The sequence below is a fragment of the Lynx rufus genome, unplaced genomic scaffold (genome assembly GCF_022079265.1).
Source record: "Lynx rufus isolate CCGP_SWC_20201006 ecotype Redwood Valley unplaced genomic scaffold, mLynRuf1.p SCAF_12, whole genome shotgun sequence".
NCBI classification, from domain to species: domain Eukaryota; kingdom Metazoa; phylum Chordata; class Mammalia; order Carnivora; family Felidae; genus Lynx; species Lynx rufus.
In genome coordinates, this window is record NW_025814826.1 from 19,366,492 (window position 1) to 19,384,568 (window position 18,077).

General features: G+C 38.4%; 1 protein-coding gene across 4 annotated transcripts in view; it reads left to right on the top strand.

Annotated features, from left to right (window-relative positions):
* The first annotated feature begins 1,527 nt into the window (after positions 1-1,527).
* Positions 1,528-18,077, top strand: part of CSPP1 (centrosome and spindle pole associated protein 1) — a 161,889-nt gene continuing 145,339 nt past the window's right edge. For 3 of the 4 annotated variants that reach the window (XM_047074007.1, XM_047074008.1, XM_047074009.1), the window contains exons 1-2: positions 1,528-1,609; positions 11,957-12,078. In XM_047074007.1, the coding sequence (XP_046929963.1) occupies positions 11,980-12,078 (99 nt within the window). In that variant the 5' untranslated portion in view covers positions 1,528-1,609; positions 11,957-11,979. The remainder of the gene's footprint in view (positions 1,610-11,956; positions 12,079-18,077) is intronic. The other variant, XM_047074011.1, reaches the window with a different exon arrangement.

Consider the following 18,077-nt stretch of genomic DNA (forward strand, 5'->3'; position numbering starts at 1 on the left):
TTTGTAAAAATTAACATCTACAGGAGCTGTTCGTGTTCTGAAATTCTAGTACCCAAGTCTTAATATTAGTTACGGCTTAATAAACCACTCCCTGTCCCTGAGGCCAAATTAATCTCAACAACTTTTCTTCCAATAGTTAATACAATGTTTAATTATTTTACTTATTTTCCTGTTTTAGGTATTTTTCCTTCTTCACCCCCCAACTCCATTCTAGATTTCAAGTTCCAAAGCCTAGGTACCAGGTTTGTGTTCCTCGTTTTATCCCTAATATCTAATACAGATGTTCAGTAATTTGTTTTGCCTGGGGTGAGGGGAGGGAGCGGAAGAATAGGATCACACCTCAATTCTCCAGCTTCATCTTTATCTAATCATCCTGAAATTTAGCATTTGTGGTTAGCATTGCCTAAAATACTCTCCCCCCCTTTATTTATTTTTTTTTTTGTCTGGGGGCCCAAATTAATCTTCAAAAACAGAGCTCAGAGCTCTCTACCATGAAATCTGATGATTCAGGGTTTTCTAAATGTACTGTAGGTGCTTGCATAACTGTTACATTGCATTGTGGTAATGTATTTATTTGGAATTTTTTCTTTTCACTGTACGCTTTAGAGTTCAGGACACTCTATCAGTTGTGTCCACCAATCCTAGTACAGTTTGTGGCAAATAGTTAAAAACATTAAAGACCAAATCCAGACCCCTGCCTGCGGTTTTGACATTAACTTCCATTTGAAGAAATTTTGTTTTTAAAACCCTCTTACAAAGTAATTTAGGAAAAAGGATTCCTAGTTCCACTCTCCTGGGATGCTAGAGATTTCTTTTCTTTTTTTTTTTTTTTTTAATTTTTTTAACGTTTATTTTTGAGACAGAGAGAGACACAGCACGAACAGGGGAGGGTCAGAGAGAGAGGGAGACACAGTATCTGAAACAGGCTCCAGGCTCTGAGCTGTCAGCACAGAGCCCCACGCGGGGCTCGAACTCACGGACTGCGAGATCATGACCTGAGCCTAAGTCGGACACGAAACCAACTAAGCCACCCAGGCGCCCCTAGAGATTTCTTTTCTAATGATGGCACATGGCCACTCAGTATTGCGTGAATTGAATATGTTGAAAATAGTAATGACTAAACGTTCACCAGACCCCTAGAAGAGAAATGTGGAGAGGTATGCCAACACTTTTTTCTCTCACTGCCACCCCTGCTCTTTTTTCTTTTCATGCTGGCTGGGGCTTGGAAGGTTTGGAGGGGCTGGAATCAATTTAGCTTGGGAAGAATTTTCCACGGTTTAACAGCTCCCAGTCAGACCAGGAGAACTAGGTGGCGGAGAACCCAAACATGCTGGCCGGCAAGTCCTGCTGGCGATAGGGAGGCTGTGTGGCCTCCGGTACGATAGGGGGCGCCCCGACTGCGCGACCTTACCCCCGCGGCCGAAGTGGGGCGGGGCCGCGTTTGGCCGTTGGGGAAGGACGGGGGGCGGGCTCGGCTTAAGAGGCGGAGCCGGGGCCGGGCGGTTAGTCGCAGTGTTCCCGTGCCCGGCGGCTGCCGCCACCTCTTTGGCCCGCAAAGAGCCTCTCTAGGGCGCTGTGCGTCTTCCCGGACGCGAGCCCGCTCTCCTGAGTAAGCGTTAGTCAGCCGTGGGTGGAGAGCGGGCCTGGCAGGGTGTGGTCGGGGGATGGGGGAAGTGGTGTCCCTGGGCGGGGGCAGGGGCTCTAGCGGGGGGGCGGTGGAGGTCTCGCGGCGGCCACGCTGGCCGCGGAGCTGGAGTTGCTGCGTTTGGGAGTGCGGGGTTCTTTGCTGGGTGAGGTCTCGCGGCCGCTGGGCTAGGGGCGGGGCCTGAGTTACTGGGTAGAGGTCGGGGTCTCGCGGCTTCAGGGCTGGAGACGGTAGCGGAGGTACGAGATCCTGGTCTCGGTCTCACAGCAGTAGGCTGGGGGCGGTGCTTGGTTCCTGGGGACACGGGTTCCCTGTGGGTGGGGGTCGGGCGCGGTGTCTTGGTTACGCGGTCTGGACTCTGGGGGCCCCTCAACTGCCGCCGCGGTGGGTGCTGTGGAGACCCGGTTGCTTGACGACGCGTTGACGCTTTCTAATGTGGCCGCCACCCACATCTCCCGCGTGTCTTCCCAGCAGCCGGCTCTCCGCTGCTGGGCTAAGCTTCCCGGAGCACCTTTCCTTTACTGGGTACTGGTTGATGGTTAACGTTTATTGAGTGCTTATGTTCTTGGCGCGGTTCTCAGTGTTTTGTTTTCCAAGTAAAATTTATTTAATCACAGCCCTGTGAAGTCGGTCTTGTTATTTTCCTGTTTTCCTCTGCCTGCGTGAGCTTGGATCTCTTCTAATTGCCTTCGTTTTAGGATTGTTATCTGGGCTTTTGATCCAGCTTTCAGTAAATGTTAGCGTTGAGACTTACTTCTTGAGAGAGGTTGACTCTCAAGATCATAGGATTAAGAAGTTCACCGGGAAGCAAACCAGCAGTTTCCAAACACCTCAGAAAATACTAGAACCTAACAGCAACCAATTTGGGTTTGTAAAAAGCCAATTTTATCCTCAGAGAGGTTCTGTTTTATATGAAAGAATGGCATGTCATGTTGACAAGCAAGAATGAATCTCACAGAAATCCTTAAGATGGTGCTTTCTTTTCTGCATGTTTCTTCTCACTAGGAGGACACTGTGTGGTGGTTAAATAGCTGCTGAAGTGCTCCTCAGGTATGAAATTTTAGGTCTCCTTCAGTACGGTTGACCTTCTGAAAGGGAGCAGGTGGTTTTAAATAGGATAAATTGGAACGGGATGGTTTAATACAATTTTTCTCAAATGCAGTTTTCAGATAAATGTGATTTATTTATTACAAACTGTGAGCAGATTGCAGATTATTCTTCTAACATTCTCACTTGCATTCCCATTCTATGTTGAGTGGGAGACAGGTTTTTGAGCAAGTATTCTGGAAATTTTGTATAACCCAAAGACCATCTAACTTATGCTGCGGTCCTTAGTCACCATTAATGATGTAAGTTGCTAAAGGACTTAATAGTGTGCTTATATATTTACTTTATCTGTATCCTAACCCTCAACCTTCCTTTCTCCCACAAGTTACTTGTTAGCAACTTTTAGGGGGATTTGTCAAAATTTGTGTGTGCCCATGGAAGCAAGTTGCTCATGTGGATGTCATCTGCCAGGAGAAAAAGATTAAGCACCTTTCATTTGGTGGGGAAATCTCTGAATGGATGGGAAATGAGAAACATTGTCCTGGTTCACCTCATCCCTCGTCTTTCTTTTAAAACTTTTTCACAGGCTCCTCCCTGTGAAAGGACACACATATGTTTTCAATCTCTGCTCTTTTGTCCTCAGCCCTGTTCTTCTCTAGGGTCTCTTTTTCAAAGCAGCCGTTTTGAAACGGCTTTAATGATCCCATAGCTTTAATGATCATTTTAAGACCTGCCAAGTCCTCCCTGCCCCCATCTTGAACTCTATTCTGAATTCCAGACATACTCAAATTGTTTTCTTCATATTGCTGCTGACTCTCTTATGGGTATCTCCCATCAGTCTGGCCAGATGGAGCCATGTAGCAGGGGGCATTATCTTGTTCAAATTTGAGGGGAGGGTCTGTATCTTACACTTTCCATTCCTCTAGCATCTAGAATAATGTCCTCCTATAGGAGGGAGGTTATTTTCTGTTCCTTATGCTTCCATAGTGGGGAGGAAATTTACATTTCACTCAAGAGGGAAAAGGATGTGAACATTTGCTGCTCTCTTTGTGATTGAAGAAATTGGGAGAAAGAATTGGGTATACTCAGTTCTGGGTCCTCTGTGTTTTTTAGATTCACCAAGGCTTAGCACAATGAGTGCATATTCTAGTCTTATATTTCTATCTATATGATAAGTGTAGAGGGTCTAAGTTTAAGGTTTAAATATGTTGGGGTGCCTGGGTGGCTCAGTTGGTTAAGCATCTGGCTTCAGTTCAGGTCATGATCTCACAGTTTGTGAGTTCGAGCCCCACGTCAGGCTCTCTTCTGTCAGTGCAGAGACAGCAGAAGTAGCTTTCTCTCTCTCTCTCAAAAATAAACATTTAAAAAAATTTTTAAAAAAAGGTTTAGAAATGTTGATTTGGATTATGATAATCAAGTATCAGTTACTGGTGATTTAAAATCTAGTGTACTTTGGAGACTTTCTTTAAAAACATGATTACTGATGTATGTCAAAACTATGAAAATATAATAATAAAACAGCTATGATCTATTGATTTTTTTCAGTGCCAGGTGTGGCCACAAATTTTATATGCATAATTTTGTTTTTTCTTCATAACAGTTCTGGAGTAGATATGTCTACCCTACAGATGAGGAAAGCAGAAGGGAGGATAAAGAACATATTGAGTTGATCAGATAGAGTTAATTGGTGAGGGAATTGGGTTTCAAATCCAGGTCTTTCAGTTAAACTGTTTTCTTAAAAACTGTTTATCATCTACATACTATGTATGTAGCTACTGGGGTGGGGGGAAACAACTTGGTAATATCTTAAAAGTTGTGAGTGATTTTACATTGTAGGGTGAAGGAAGATAAAAATCCCCTTAAGATTTCTTCTTTCAGCTGATTTTTCTTACAAGTTAATCTTTATTTTTATTATTTTTTAAATGTTGATTTATTTATTTTGAGAGAGAGCATGTGTGCTCAAGTGCGGTAGGGGAAGAGAGAGAGGAGGGAGAGAATCCCAAGTCAGTGCAGAGACAGACTTGGGGCTTGATCCCACAAACTGTGAAATCATGAGCTGAAACCAAGAGTCAGATGCTTAAATCGAATGAGCCACCCAGGTACCTGTATAATTTAATTTTTAAATGATCAATAATCTATTTTGTACTTAGGCTGTGCCCATCAACTCAGTCTATGTGATTCACTATAATTCTTGAGTAATTTTGTAGTTGAAATATGTTTATGTAAGTTGTCATGTTGAAGGAGTGAAAAAGAAAAGATGGGCCATGACAGCTGGAAGCTGGGTTGTACTATCTATCACCAAGGCCTTGGTGTTGGCTAGGAACTGGCCTGGCACTACTGCTTAGGCTTAGTGTTCTTCCCTTGAAGAGAAACAATTGCACAGAACATCAACATTTGACAAAGCTGTTCTGTGTGATAGATCAAGAGAAAAAAAAATACCACTCCGTAATCCTGTCCAGATACAGATAAAACATGAATGTTGTCCAAGCCACAAAAGACCAAGCATCCCCTCTCCCAGCTGATAAGTGACTGCTGGCTCTTAACCAGTTACAGCTTTAGATAAGATTTGCTAAGATGTCCAATCATAGAATTACCCTCACTTTCTGACAGGCTTCATTCCTGAGCAAAGCTCTGCTCACAAATCACCTAAGAGTTGCAAATCCTGTTAGTCTCTTCTAACACCTTTATTCTTAGATACTCCAGAGTTCCTCATGGTGGATATCTAGGATGCATCCCTTGATGCAATGAGTAATAATAAACCCAACGAGTTTAACCACAAAAATGTTCCTGGTGGTATTTGGAGGGCATTTGCAGGAGAAAGCTTGCCTTGGCTTTTCAATTTAATTTAAAGATACTATATTTTAATCAGATAGTGGAACAAAATAAATGATTAAACATATGTAATAAATCTGGTGCTTTAGTTATGTCATGTGTTATACACACAACCATTGTTAAAAAATATTACTATGGTTACATAAAGTCAATTCTAGAATTTGTAATGAGTGGTAAAATATTATACTAAAGGGAAATTTATGTACTCAAGAGTGATAATTGTTAATAGTATTATGTGGAGACCTTAGATTACTCAGGTTACCTTTGTGTTTTTTTGGATAATGACATTTCTGCTTAAATTTTGTATAAAATTCTGCTTCAAAGTAAATATTATCCCATCATCTTTTATTTCTATTAGACATAAAATATTTAGGGAAATTAGGGGATTTTAAGAAGTGCTTTTTGTTTTTAATGTTTTTTTTTTTTTTGAGGGAGGGAGGGAGAGAGAGAGAGAGAGAGAGAATATGAGTGGGGGAGGGGAAGAGAGGGAGAGAATCCAAAGCAGGCCCTATGCTGTCAGCAGAGAGCCTGATGTGGAGCTTAAACCCATGAACTATGAGATCATGACCTGAGCTGAAGTCGGATTCTTTTTATTTTTTAATTTTTTAATGTTTATTTTTGAGAGACAGAGACAGCATGAGCGGGGGAGGGGCAGAGAGAGAGAGGGAGACCTAGAACATGAAGCAGGCTCCAGCCTCCGAGCTGTCAGCATAGAGTCTGATGTGGGGCTCAAACTCATGAGCCATGAGATCATGACCTCAGCCGAAGTTGGATGCCCAACCAACTGAGCCACCCGGGTGCCCCTGAAGTTGGATTCATAACCGACTGAGTCACCCAGGCACCCCAGAAGTGATCTTTTCTTAAACATGAAAATTACTGTTTGCTGTTGAGCTGTTTTAAATTTTTACTACAAAAAAACTTTTGTCACAATTAGCAAATTAAAAATGGCTTAACTATGTAAACTTTTGTTGGTTTGGAATGTATTTTGCTAAAACCATATTTTATAATCAGTGTTCTTTTTGGAAGTAAATAATAGAATGAAGTTCACATTATGTACTACTTTCTACTTTATTAATTCCTTTTCTTCCTTCAAAATGATGATGAAGGAACTCACCCCAAAAGAAAGAGCAGGAAGAAATGACAGCCAGGGACTTAACACAGATACAAGCAAGATGTCTGAACCATAATTTAGAATCTCATAATAAGAATACTAGCTGGGGTTGAAAAAAGCATAGAATCCCTTTCTGCGGAGATAAAAGAGGTAAAATCTAGTCAGGATGAAATTTAAAATGCTATAACTGAGATACAATCTCGAATGGATGCCATGACAGCAATGATGGATGAAGCAGAGCAACTAATCAGTGGTACAGAGAACAAACTTATGGAGAATAATGAAGTGGAAAAAAAAAGAGGGAAACTAAGGCAAAAGAGCACAATATAAGAATTAGATAACTCAGTGACTCATTAAAAAGGAATAACATTCGAATCATAGGGGTCCCAGAAGATGAAGAGAGAGAAAAAGGGGTAGAAGGGTTATGTGAGCAAGTCATTGTAGAAAACTTAACTACTATGGGGAAAGACAGATATCAAAATCCAGGAAGCACAGAGAACTCTCATCAGATTCAACAAAAACCGACCATCAACAAGGCATCATGGTCAAATTCACAAAATACTCAAGCAAGGAAAGAATCATGAAAACAGCGAGGGGAAAAAAGTCCTTAACCTACAAGGGAAGACAATTAGGTTCACAGCAGACTTATCCACAGAAACGTGTTAGGCCAGAATGGAGTGGCAGGATATATTCAATGTGCAGAATTGGAAAAACTATACAGCCAAGAATTCTTTATCCAGCAAGGCTGTCATTCAAAATAGAAAAAGATTCCCAAACAAAAACTAAAGGAGTTCGTGACGACTATACCAGCCCTGCAAGAAATTTTAAGGGGGGCTCTCTGAAGGGAGAAAAGTTGAAAAATAACAAAATAGACCAAACGCAACAAAGACTAGAAAGGACCGGAGAACACCACCAGAAACTCCCAACTCTACAGGCAACATAATGGCAATAAATTCACATCTTTCAGTACTCTAAATGTCTGGACTAAGTGCTCCAATCAGAAGATATAGGGTAGCAGATAAGAAAACAAGATTCATGTATATGCTGCTCACAAGAGACCCATTTTAGATTTAAAGACACCTGCAGGGTGAAAGAACAGGGATGGAGAAACATCTATCATGCTGATGGCTGCCAAAAGAAAGCCAGAGTAGCCATACTTCTATCAGACAATCTAGATTTTAAAATAAAGACTAACGAGATGAAGAAGGGCATTATATCATAATTAAGGGGTCTATTCACCAAGAACATCTAACAGTTGTAAATATTTATGCTCTAAATGTAGTAGCACCTAAATATATAAATCAATCACAAACATACAGAAACTCATTGATAATAATACCATAATAGTAGGGGACTTCAATATCCCACTTACAGCAACAGACAGATCATGTAAGTAGAAAATCAACAAGGAAACAATGGCTTTGAATGACACACTGGACAAGATGGACTTAACAGATACATTGAGAACTTTTCATCCTAAAGCAGCAGAATACACATTGTTCTCGAGTGCACATGGAACATCTCAAGAATAGATCACATACTGGGACACAAATCAGCCCTAAGTAAGTACAAAAAGATCAAGATCATACCATGCGTATTTTTAGACCACAATACTATGAAACTCGAAATCAACCACAAGAAAAAAATTGGAAAGACTGAATACTTGGAGACTAAAGAACATCCTACTAAAGAATGAATGGGCTAATCAAGAAGATAAAGAGGAAATTAAAAGGTACATGGCAGCCAATGAAAATGATAACACCACAGCCCAAAATCTCTGGGATCCAGCAAAGGCAGTCATAAGAGGGAAGTATATAGCAATCGAGGCCTTCCTAAAGAAGGAAGAAAGGTCTCAGATACACAACCTAACCTTACACCTTAAAGAGCTGGAAAAAGAACAGCAAATAAAACCCCAAACCAGTAGAAGACAGGAAATAATAAAGATTAGAGCAGAAATCAATGCTATCAAAACCAAAAAGCCCTAGTGGGACAGATCATTGAAACCAGGAGCTCGTTCTTTGAAATAATTAACAAAATTGACAAACCCCTAGCCAGTTTGATCAAAAAGAAAAAGGAAAGAACTCAAATAAATAAAACCATGAATGAAAGGAGAGATCACAACCAACACTGTAGAACTACAAACAATAATAAGAGAATATTATGTGCACTTATACACCAATAAATTGGGCAGTCTGGAGAAATGGACAAATTCCTAGAAACATATAAAGTACCAAAATTGAACCAAGAAGAAATAGACAATTTGAACAGACCTATAACTGGTAAAGAAATCGAATTAGTAATCAAAAATCTCCCAAAAAACAAGAGTCCAGAGCTGGATGGCTTTCCAGGGAAAGATTTAAACATTTAACATTTGAAGAAGAGTTAACACCTATTCTTTTGAATCTGTTCCAAAAAATAGGTATGGAAGGAAAACTTTCAAACTCATGCTACAAGGCCAGCATTACCTTGATTCCAAAACCAGACAAAGACCCCACTAAAAAGGAGAACTACAGACCAACTTCCTTGATGAACATGGATGCAAAAATCGTCAACAAGATACTAGCCAGCTGGATCCAACAATATGTTAAAAGAGTTATTCATCATGACCAAGTGGGATTTATACCTTGGATACAGGGCTGGTTCTGTATTCACAAAACAATCAATATGATACATCACATCAATAAAAGAAAGGATAAGAACCACGTGATCCTCTCAGTAGATGCAGAGAAAGCATTTGACAAAATACAGCATCCTTGCTTGATAAAAAGCCTCAGGAAAGTAGGGATAGAAGGATCATATCTCAAGATCGTAAAAGCCATATATGAAAGACCCACTGCTAATATCATTCGATGGGCAAAAACAGCTTTCCCCCTAAGGTCAGGAACACGACAGGGATGTCCACTCTCACCACTGTTATTCAACATAGTATTGGAAGTCTTAGTCTCAGCAATCAGACAATACAAAGAAAAAAGAGGCATCCAGATCAGCCAGGAGGAGGTCAAACTTTCACTATTCGCAGTTGACATGATACTATATATGGAAAACCCAAAAGATTCCACCAAAAAACTGCTAGAAGTGATCCATGAATTCAAAAAAGTTGCAGGATATAAAATCAACGCACAGAAATTGGTTGTATTCCTATACACCAATAATGATGCAATAGAGAGAAATCAAGGAATGATCTCACTTACAATTGCATCAAAACCCATAAAATATATAGGAATAAATCTAACCGAAGAGGTGAAAAGTTGATACACTGAAAACTATAGAAAGGTTATGAAAGAAATTGAAGAAGACACAAAAAAGTGGAAAAATATTCTATGCTCCTGGATAAGAAGAACAAATATTGTTAAAATGTTGCTACTACCCAAGCAATCTACATATTCACTGCAGTACCTATCAAAATAACACCATCCTTCTTCACAGAGCTAGAACAAACAATCCTAAAATATATGGAACCAGAAAAGATACCGAATAGCCGAATCAATCCTGAAAAAGATCAAAGCTGGAGGCATCACAATCCCAGACTTCAAGCTGTATTACAAAGCTGTAATCAAGACAGTGGGTACTGGCACAAAAACAAACACTTAGATCAATGGAACAGAATAAAGAACCCAGAAATAGACCCCCAGACGTGTGGCCAACTAATCTTTGACAAAGCAGGAAAGAATGTCCAATGGAATAAAGGCAGTCTCTTCAAATGGTGCTGGGAAAACATGCAGAAGAGTGAACCTGGTCCGCTTTCTTATACCATACACAAAAATAAACTTTGAATGAAAGACCTAAACTTAAGACAGGAAGCCATCAAAATCTTCAAGGAGAAAGCAGGCAAAAACCTCTTTGACCTTGGTTGCAGCAACTTCTTACTTGACATGTTTCCGGATGCAAGGGAAACAAGCAAAAATGAACTATTGGGACCTCATCAAAATAAAAAGCTTCTGCACAGTGCAGGAAACAATCAGCAAAACAAAAAGGCAACTGATAGGATGGGAGAAGATATTGGCAAGTGACATGTCAGGTAAAGGGTTAGTATCCAAAATCTATGAAGAACTTCTCAAACTCAACACCCAAAAAAACAAATAATCCAGTGAAGAAATGGGCAAAAGACATAAATAGACACTTCTCCAAAGAAGACATCCAGATGGCCAACTGACACATGAAAAAATGCTCAACATCACTCATCGTCAGGGAAATACAAATCAAAACCACAATGAGATACCACCTCAGGCCTGTCAGAATGGCTAACATTAACAACTCAGGCAACAGCAGGTGTTGGAGAGGATGTGGAGAAAGAGGATCTCTTTTGCATTGTTGGTGGGAATGCAAACTGGTGAGCCACTCTGGAAAATGTATGGAGGTTCCTCAAAAAATTAAAACTAGAACTACCCTATGACCTAGCAATTGCGCTACTAGGTATTTATCCAAGGGATACAGGTATGCTGTTTTGAAGGGGTACATGTGTCCCAATGTTTATAGCAGAGCTGTTGACAATAGCAAAGTATGGAAAGAGCCCAAATGTCTGTTGATGGATGAATGGATAAAGAGGAAGTGGTGTATATATACAATGGAGTATTATGTGGCAATCAAAAAGAATGAAATCTTGCCTTTTGCAACTCTGTGGATCGAACTAGTGGGTATTATGCTAAGTGAAATTGGAGAAAGACAAGTATCATGGCTTCACTCATATGAGGACTTTGATACAAAACATAAACATAAGGGAAGGGAAGCAAAAATAACATAAAAACAAGGAGGGAACACAACTTAAGAGACTCTTGAATACAGAGAACAAACAGGGTTGCTGTAGGGTTGTGGCGGGGGGGATTGGTTAAATGGGTAAGGGGCATTAAGGAAGTCATTTGTTGTGATGAACACTGGGTGTTATACTTAGGGGATGGATCACTGGAATGTATTCCTGAAATCATGATTATACCATATGCTAATGAATTTGGATGTAAATTAAAAAATAAAAAAAAAAGGATGGGTGTTCTTCGTGCTGTTCTTATTTGTAAGTTTTTTCTTAACTTGAAATTACCTGTGAATAGTTTTAAAAAAGCTAAAAAAAGGTGCTTTGACTTCTGGATCAGTGTATGTGTGTGTGAGAGAAATGATGGTGGTTGTGTGTATTCAGAATTTTCTGATATATGTCATTGGTTTTTGGGGTGGGTTTGGGAGAGAAGCAGGCAGACATGTTTTGGTCAAGCTTATTTGAATTACTGAATTTGGTAAGTGAAATTGAATATTAAATGTGGGTTAAGCCTCCATGTTGTTAATTAGCCTAAAAATATTGTGGTATGGCTGTGTTCATTTAAGTTTTTTTTCAGTTTGTTTGTTTAGTATCTTCAAAATGGCTGATAATTTGGATGAATTTATTGAAGAGCGAAAAGCCAAACTGGCCAAAGACAAAGCAGAATTGGAAAGTGATCCACCTTACATGGAAATGAAGGTAAACTTAATTTTCTTACAAGATGTTTCACTAAAATTGTCTCTGAAGATTAGTCTTGTGTAAATGTAAAAAATTCTCTCTTATGAGTGAGAATCTTCTGTTTCATACTTTAGTTTGGGTCCTGTCATTCTGAGTCTGAGAGCCTGACTCTGGACAAGATTGCATTGATTTTGAATGCAGTTTTTCTGTTGTGGTGTTTTGTATCTCAAAGTTTGTTTTCTCTTACTAGGGTTTTACTTGATAATTGCTGTGCTTCATAAAATAAGGAGACTACTTTTAGTACAGGGAACTTTCAGGATATTATAAAAACAAGTTTTCATATTCTACATGAAAAGTATCTTTTAAGTAAATCAGGATCTTAAATTTCTTTTTTTAATTGAGAAGTGAATTTATTATAATAGTTTATTTTGATATCTTTGCTTTTCAAATTAGAAATTTTTTTGAGTGTTCTTGAAAACAGTACTTGAAAAAGCTTTAAAAGTTTTCCTAGTTAAATAATGGTTGATCCACTCAGTAAATACTGAGACTGTGCTAGATACTATTTTAAACTCTTCCATAGCACTCATCTGGACAGATGTGCCACCTTCTTTTGTGAGTTCAGTGTACTAATAAGATACAGGATATAGATTAATCTATCATATAGTGCACTGAAATCATAGTAACCATATATATTGGTATGCCCAAGACAGTCCTGGGTTACCTGTTACCCTGTGTCTCATCTGGTTTAGCATTTATCTTGGGCAAAGGTATGGGCATCTGGTTGAGATGATAAATAACATTGACACTTTAATTATCAGGGAATGTTACTTACATAGCTAACATTTATTGTATGCTATGTGTGGAAGAGGCTTAGTTTTATTGTATTTTATTCTCTTCATTTTAAAAATTCTAGTATAATTAAAATACAGTTTTATATTAGTTTCTGGTGTACAATATAGTGATTTAACAGTTCTGTACATCACTCTGTGCTCATCACTCTAGGTGTACTCTTAATGTTCTTCACCCCCACCCATTTCCCTTGTGGCAACCACCAGTTCTCTATATTTAAGAACCTGTTTTTTTGTTTCTCTTCTTTATTTGTTTTGTTTCTTAAATTCCACATGAGTGAAATCCTATAGTATTTGTCTTTCTTTGACTTATTTCACTTGGTATAATACCCTCTAGATTCATCTATGTTGTTGCAAATGGTGACAGTTCATTCTTTTTTATGGCTGATACATACACCATTTATACGCCATTGTGTGTATATGTGTATGTATATTTGTATGTGTGTATATATCTTTATCTGTTCATCTATGGATAGATGCTTGGGTTGCTTCCATATCTTGCTATTGTAAATAATGCTGCAATAAGTACAGGGGTGCATATATCCTTTTGAATTAATGTTTTCATTTTCTTTGGGTAAATACCCAGTAGTGGAAATATAGGAACCTCCATGCTGTTTTCCATAGTGGCTGTACCAGTTTGCATTTCCACCAACAGAACATGAGGGTTCCCTTTTCTCCAGTCTCACCAACGCTTATTTCTTCTATTTTTGATTGTAGCCATTCTGATAGGTGCAAGGTGTTATCTCACCGTGGTTTTGATTTGCATTTCCCTGATGATTAGTGATACTGAGCATCTTTTTGTGTGTCTGTTGGCCATCTGTATGTCTTTGGAAAAATGTGTATCTAGTCCTTTACCCATTTTTAAATTGAATTTTTTTTTCTTTTTTGGTGGTGTGGTAGAAGTTCTTTTTATATTTTGGATATTAACCTCTTCTAGGATGTATCATTTGCAATTACCTTCTCCCATTTGGTGGGTGGTCTTTTTGTTTCATTGATGGTTTCCTTTACTGTGCAGAAGCTCATTATTTTGGTGTTGTTTCATTAGTTAAATTTTGCTTTTGTTTCCCTTGCTAAAGGACACATATCTAGAAAAATGATGCTAATGCCAGTGTCAGTGAGCTTATTGCCTGTGTTTTCTTCTAGGGGTTTTATGGTTTCAGGTCTCACATGTAGGTCTTAATCCATTTTGAGTTTATTTTTATGTGTGGTATAAGAAGACCATCCAGTTTCATTCTTCTACAGGTTACGGACCGGTTTTCCTAACACCATCTGTTGAAGAGTTTGTCTTTTTCCCATTGTGTATTCTTGTCGCTACTGTTGCAGATTAATTGACTGTATATGCGTGAGTTTATTTCTGGGCTCTATTCTGTTCTGTTGATCTGTGTGTTTATTTTTGTACCACTACCATACTGTTTTGATGCTACAGCTTTGTAGTATATGTTGAAATCTGGGATTGTGGTATTTCTAGTTTTCTTCTTTTTGAAGATTACTTTGGCTGCTTTGGGTCTTTTGTGGTTCCATGCAAATTTTAGGATTATTTGTTCTATTTCTGTGAAAAATACTGTTGCTGTTTTGATAGAAATTGCATTAAATCTGTAGATTGCTTTGGGTTGTATGGACATTTTAACAATATTCTTCCAATCAGTGAGCGTGGAATATTTTCCCATTTTTTTTTTGTTGTCCTTAATTTCTTTCATCAGTATTTTATAGTTTTTAGAGTACAGGTCTTCCACCTCCTTGGTTAAGTTTATTCCTGGGTATTTTGTTATTTTTGGTGTCGTTTTTGTGAAGGGGACTGTTTTCTTGATTTTTGCTTCATTATTAGTGTATAGGAATGCAACATATTTCTGTATATTGGGTTTTTTTTTTTTTTTAATCCTGCAAGAATCCTTACAGAATTCATTTATCAGTTTTAGTAGTTTTTTGGTGGAGTCTTTAGGGTTTTCTATATAGAGTATCATGTCATCTGCAAATAGTTTTACTTCCTTACCAATTTGGATGCTTTTGATTTCTTTTACTTATCTGATTGCTGTGGCTAGGACTTCCAGTATTATGTTGAATAAAAGTGGTGAGAATGGACATCCATGTTTTGGTCTTGATATTAGGGGAAAAGCTCTCAAATTTTTCCTGTTAATGACTTTAGCTATGGGTTTTTCACATATGGCCTTCGTTATGTTGAGGTATGTTCCCTCTAAACCTACTTTGGTGAGAGTTTTTAGCATGAATGGATGTTATACTTTGTCAAATGCTTTTTCTGCATGTATTGAAATAATAATGGTTTTAACCTTTCTGTTGTTGATTATTGTGTTGATTGGTGAATGTTGAACCACCCTTGCATCCCAGGAATAAAGCTCACGTGATCTTGGTGAATGATTTTTTTTTTAGTGTATTGTTGGATTTCGTATGTTAATATTTTGTTAAGGTTATTTGTATCTATGTTCATCAGAGATAGGGGCTGGTAGTTCCTTTTTTTTTTTTTTTTTTTGGTATGGCCTTTGTCTGACTTTGACATCAGGGTAATACTGTCCTCACAGAATGAATTTGGAAGCTTTTCTCCCTCTTCTATTTTTTAGAGTAGTTTAAGAAGAGTAGGTATTAACTCTTCTTTAAAATGGTAGAATTCACCTGTGAAGCTGTCTGGTCCTGGACTTTTGTTTAGTGGCAGTTTTTTGATTACTGATTCAATTTCATTGATCTGTGTAGATTTTCTCTGTCTTCCTGATTCAGATTGAGAACACTATATGTTTCTGGGAATTTATCCATTTCTTCTAGGTTGTCCAATTTGTAGGCATATAACTTTTCATATTTTCTTATAATCTTCTGTATTTCTGTGGTGTTATCTATTTCATTTCTGATTTTGTTTATTTGAGCCCCCCCCCCCTTTTTTTTTTTTTTTTTTGGTGAGTCTGGCTAAAGGTTTACCATGTTTTGTTGATTTTTACGAAGAGCCACCAGTTCCTGGTCTCACTGATCTGTTCTGTTGTTTGTTTTGTTTGTTGGTGTGGTTTTTTTTAGTTTCTATTTTGTTTATTTCTGCTCTGATCTTTATTATTTCCTTCTTCTGCTGGTTTGGGTTTTGTTTGTTCTTTTTCTGTCTCCTTTAGATACAAGGTTAAGTTGTTCTTTTGAGATTGTTCTTGCTTCTTGAGGTAGCTGTGTATTGCTTAAAATCCTTTCTTTTTAGAATAGCTTTTGCTGCATTCCAAAGATTTTGGTCCATTGTGTTTTCATTTTCATTTGTCTCCGTGTACTTTTTGATTTTGTCATTGATTTCTTGGGTGACCCATTCATTGTTTAGTAGCACGTTATTTAACCTCCATGTATTTGTGTTCTTTCCAGATTTTTTTCTTGTGGTTGATTTCTAGTTTCAAATCAAAGATGGAAAAGATGGATGATATGACCTCAGTCTTTTTGAATTTGTTGTCTTATTTTGTTGCCTAATATGTGATCTATTCTGGAGAATGTTCGCTGTGCACTTGAAATGAATGTGTATTCTGCTATTTTAGGATGGAACGTTCTGAATATATCTGTTGATCCATCTGTTTAAATGTACCTATGAAGCCACTGTTTTCTTGTTGATTTTCTGTCTGGGTGATCTACCTATTGTTGTAAGTTCATGTTAAAGTCCCCTACTATTAGTAGTATTACTGTCAATACTACTAATAATACTATAATTTTGTTAATAACTGCTTTATGTATTTGGGTCCTCCTATGGTGGGTACAGAAATATTTACAATTGTTATACCTTCTGTTGAATTATTCCCTTTATGATTATGTAGTGTCCTTCTTTGTCTCTTGTTACAGTCTTTGTTTTTCTTTTTTTTTTTTTTTTTTAAATTTTTTTTTTCAACGTTTTTATTTATTTTTGGGACAGAGAGAGACAGAGCATGAACGGGGGAGGGGCAGAGAGAGAGGGAGACACAGAATCGAAAACAGGCTCCAGGCTCCGAGCCATCAGCCCAGAGCCTGACGCGGGGCTCGAACTCACGGACCGCGAGATCGTGACCTGGCTGAAGTCGGACGCTTAACCGACTGCGCCACCCAGGTGCCCCTTCTTTTTTTTTTTTTTTTTCAACATTTATTTATTTTTGGGACAGAGAGAGACAGAGCATGAATGGGGGAGGGGCAGAGAGAGAGGGAGACACAGAATTGGAAACAGGCTCCAGGCTCTGAGCCCTCAGCCCAGAGCCCGACGCGGGGCTCGAACTCATGGACCGCGAGATGGTGACCTGGCTGAAGTCGGACGCTTAACCCACTGCGCTACCCAGGCACCCCCAGTCTTTGTTTTTCAAAGACTGTTTTGTCCCATATAAGTATCATTACTCCATCTTTCTTTTTCACTTCTATTTGCATGATAAATGTTGTTCAGTCCCTTCACTTTCAATCTGCATGGGTCTTTAGGTCTGAAATGAGTCTCTTGTAGGCAGCATATGTTGTGTGCTTTTTTATCCATTTGGTCACCTGTGTCTTTTGAATTAGAATGTTTAGTACATTTACATTCAAAGTAATTATTGATAGGTATGTACTTGTTGCCATTTTGTTACTTGTGTTGTGGTTATTTTTATAGTTCTTTGTTCCTTTTCTTGCTCTCTTTTGTGATTTGACAGCTGTTTTCTTGTGATATGTTTGGATTCCTTTCTCTTTATTTCCTGTGTATCTATTACTGGTTTTGATGTGTGATTACCATTAGGTGTATATATATCTTGCATATATAGCAGTCTATATGAAGTTAATGGTCACTTAAGTTTGGACCCATTATAAAAGCACTGAATTTTTACTTCCCCCTCCCCCATGTTTTAGGTATATGGTGTCATACTTTATATCCTTCTGTTTTGTGAATTCCATGACTGAGTTTTATGGATATATTTGATTTTACTGCTTTTGTATTTTAACCTCCATATTGGTTTTATAAGGATTTATTCTGTCTTACTATGTTTATGTACCTGTGAAATGTTTTCCTTTCCTACTTTCCTTTTTAATTTTTTTAAGTTTATTTATTTATTTTGAGAAAGAGAGTGTGCCTGTGCCAGTGGGAGAGGGGCAGAGAGAGAGAATCCCAAGCCCCATGAGGGGCTCAATCTCATAAACCTGGAGCTCATGACCTGAGCCGAGATCAAGGGTTGGATGCTTAACTGACTGAGCCACCCAGGCACCCCTTAAATTTTTCTTTGA